General features: G+C 44.4%; 1 protein-coding gene across 1 annotated transcript in view; it reads left to right on the plus strand.

The window, feature by feature from the left end:
- The window catches only part of LOC144132806 (uncharacterized), a 6,189-nt gene extending 2,963 nt beyond the window's left edge, over nt 1–3,226 (plus strand). The window contains exons 3-4 of the mRNA XM_077665468.1: nt 1,404–1,699; nt 2,869–3,226. Of these exons, the coding sequence (XP_077521594.1) occupies nt 1,404–1,699; nt 2,869–3,120 (548 nt within the window). The 3' untranslated portion in view covers nt 3,121–3,226. The remainder of the gene's footprint in view (nt 1–1,403; nt 1,700–2,868) is intronic.
- The last annotated feature ends 258 nt before the right edge of the window (nt 3,227–3,484 follow it).

Consider the following 3,484-nt stretch of genomic DNA (forward strand, 5'->3'; position numbering starts at 1 on the left):
CTCCCAGTTGGACAGCACTACACCCCCCCACCCCACTGCTCTGGCGTGGCATTGTGTATGACCGGGACTACACGGTTATGCTGGCATCCCGATGTTGTGTGGTATAGAGTGGCTATCTCTCCGCACCATGGCATGCGGGCCTGTATGTAGTGGAGTGTATAAGCATGAATATGTGTTTGTTTCGTGCTGTTCCAATTTGGAGTCTGCTCTTAAATGATTTGGCGAAGGATTGGGGGATATATCCTCCTTAGTATTCTAGGGTGCTTCAGTATGTCCCCGTATGTCTCGGTAACTGGCTCGAGTCCTAATGCATCAGCCGTCGCTCGATTAGTATGTCCTTGCCTTTATGACCCATATGAGAGGCATGCCCAAAATCGATTCCCTTTCATCGACTGATGTTTGACGTTAGTTTGTTCGCTGTCATCAGTGCAGTAAAATTTCCTATACGCGCGACATGACGTTCATAAAGTTAATATATTGATTTTGTGTGGCCTGTCTCCCTGCGGAAATAAGTGGCACTTCCTTCGACATCCACAGTCATAACTTCATGATTCATAGCACCGCAGCTAGCACTTTGCTTTTTATCATGAATGTTCATTTTGTGTGAATATTGACACAAGCCTTGTATTATCACATGTACATTTCATTCTTATATTATTCGGCAGTGAAGTTAGCCTTTTCTTTTTCGATTCTATTTCATAGGTAACATAGCCTATCGAATTCGATTCGTTTTCAGGAGCATGCTATTCACACACTCCTACAAATACGCACTGTGGTGCTTTTGTTCTTAAAAACCGAACTTCACTTTTCGAAATAAAACACCGGCAATACTTTGATTTGCAGTCGCAGGTGTTAAACGGTGGATGCCACCAGGTGCCCAATTGCATTCTCATAAAAGCACCTATTTTTATGCGGAAGTTTCCTTTTTTCGTCTGTGAGTTCTTATTCTTAACTTTTTTTTGTTTGCTACTTAACCTGGTGATAGAATACCTTTCTCCCACATACATAGTGAAGTGCTCTGTGCAATGTTTTTTTTTTTTCAGAAGGATCAGTGCTCATAGTTTAAGCTGGGAGGGCTAAGAGCAGGTGTGTTATCTAGGCCACACCTGCCCTGCATGGGGAATCGTGCTGGCGAGAAGTACTACAGTTGTTACATTTGATACAAAACTGAAATGTAATACCTAGAATGCACCCCCGCCTTGAAATCTGCCAGGTGGCGTCCAAAGCGCTTCTTGCTTACACACATAACGAATAGAAAGACCCGAACGAAAGCTTTTCGGCGTTCTTTTCCGCCACAGTGCCTTGAAAAATACATGTTATTACAATATTATCATGCTTCTTCGCCTCTAACGTTGAAAGCGGTGCTCATTATACTAATGCCATCCTACTTTCCTTGTGTCTAGGTCGCTGCAGTGGTGCCCCTGATATTGACTTCACCGAAAGCATCAATGCTTATCTACGGGCGATACCGGACAATATTACGGTGCCGGTGAATCCTGAAAAGATCGGGGTAATCGGATTCGATATCTTATCTACCGAGACGACTGGGTTTTCAAACCTCTGGGCCTACAAGCAGTACCATACCTTCTGCGTCAGAAACAGAACTCTGATAGAAACCGTTGTTTTTGCCGATGATCACCTGACCTTCAGCATCAACTGGAAGAGCTGCACCGGACGCAGAGGAAAACTGGGAACGAAGGCAAGTAACCTGTGGATGCCTGCTTAGTCGCACAAAAAATGGTATAAACACTTTTTGGAGCTTAAAAATGGAGCGTGATTTGTGTACGCGCACTTCGTCTTCCTGATTCTGCCGCTCCTTCAACGTCGAGGGCTGGAGCGATATTTAAAAATACGCTCTACTTCATCATTAGCTACAGCGAGCGTGCTTGAATGCGCTTCGAGTATAAGACAAAACGTGGTCCAATTTTATTTTGTTCCAATTGTTTCAAGTGGCTGAGTAGAACAACCTCTCTGAGCGGAAGTTGTCCGTTATAACTACGGCTCTGTCGTTGGAAATATCGAGACCGTTATTTTTCAACAAAGGAGAAATTTAAGGCAAGAGCGGAGCTTGTGACCGCCTTTCTCGCACATTTTATTGGGGGGGGGGGGGGGAAGCAAGACAGCATTTAGGAGGTTTAGTACAATGTATTTTTGCTGCAGGAGCTGGTTTTGTTTTTATTATAACAAGAAAGACGTCAGTTTTATCATAAATAACCTAACGCAATAGGGCGCAGTTTAGTTTTCTCATTGTTATTTCTCTCTCCTAATGAAACAAGTGTTTCGGGAACACATTCTCTTTACCTAGTTTCTTTCTAGACTCTGATTTAAGCATAACTCAATCTTCTGGGTATTGAAACTTCCACCCTAAATAGTAATAACTGAATGATGCCTCAAGAGGGCTATAACAAGCGAACCAACCGAGATACGGACGGAAGAAATGAGCACCACTGGCTGGCTCAGAAACATCAAAATTAACTTGTTAATTCTGATGTTTCTGAGTTAATTGTGAATTAATTCTGAATTAATTGCACGTTTAGTTTGGTCATCTGCTGTCTTCTAATTTGCAGTTGACCGGCGCAAATCTTTAGTATGCCTTTTGGTAAGGGTATGGGGTTCAAAGTTGCAATAAAAAACATCGGCTGCGATGGACGCCGTAGTGGAGGGCTCGGGATAAATTTTGATCACCTGAGGTTGTTCAACGTGCAATGACTTCGAACACGGAACACCGGCGGTGGAATATCAACATAGAAATTCCGCTTTCTGTAAGATGTCCCATGTCTTTTCCTATCCCTGGCACATTCGCGACGCTATTCCGCAGATAATTTCGCCACTCATGGCCTCATTTCTTTTTCGTGCCTTTCTGTTCAGGTCGCCTCGGGCAAGCTACGGCTCTATTTCTTTGCTGCGCCCACGCCTGAGGATCCCACCAAGGTTGTCATGTACAACATTGAGCCCGTGAGCGTGGACGAGCCGAGACTGTTTCTCGAGGGGGCGCCGATTGCACTGCGCAAGCTGGTTGATGTCATCGGCGTCGTGGCGATGCCGCACGTGGAGCTCTTTTGGAGAAGATTTAATGGTGCAATTCTCATGAGTCTTCTCAGCGACGACGACAAGGTTTAGAACATCTGAACCGGCGTAAACATTGCATCACGAGTTCTTATCGGGTTTCTTGACTGCACTCAAAATAAAGGCTGTCAACAGTTTGTGACAATATTATCTGCAAAAATTTCTTTTACTGTGTCCTGGCATCTCTTTTTCCACTTTTTTCTTTCCTTTACACTACAGCTGCTTGAGAAAGATTTGGCAAACTATGGCGCAGTCACAGGTACCAGTTGAAGCAGTACACGCTATAGCCGGAAGGTCAGTGCACCACCGTCGACAAAGGGTGACTTAATAAACGTCCGTTGGTCTGTCAAAAAAAGAACGCTTGCCAGGCGGTATTGTAATCTGCATTTGCGTGTTCCATGAGGGCAAGGTCATCTGA

Source organism: Amblyomma americanum, chromosome 5 (assembly GCF_052857255.1).
Source record: "Amblyomma americanum isolate KBUSLIRL-KWMA chromosome 5, ASM5285725v1, whole genome shotgun sequence".
In the NCBI taxonomy this organism is placed as follows: Eukaryota; Metazoa; Arthropoda; class Arachnida; order Ixodida; family Ixodidae; genus Amblyomma; species Amblyomma americanum.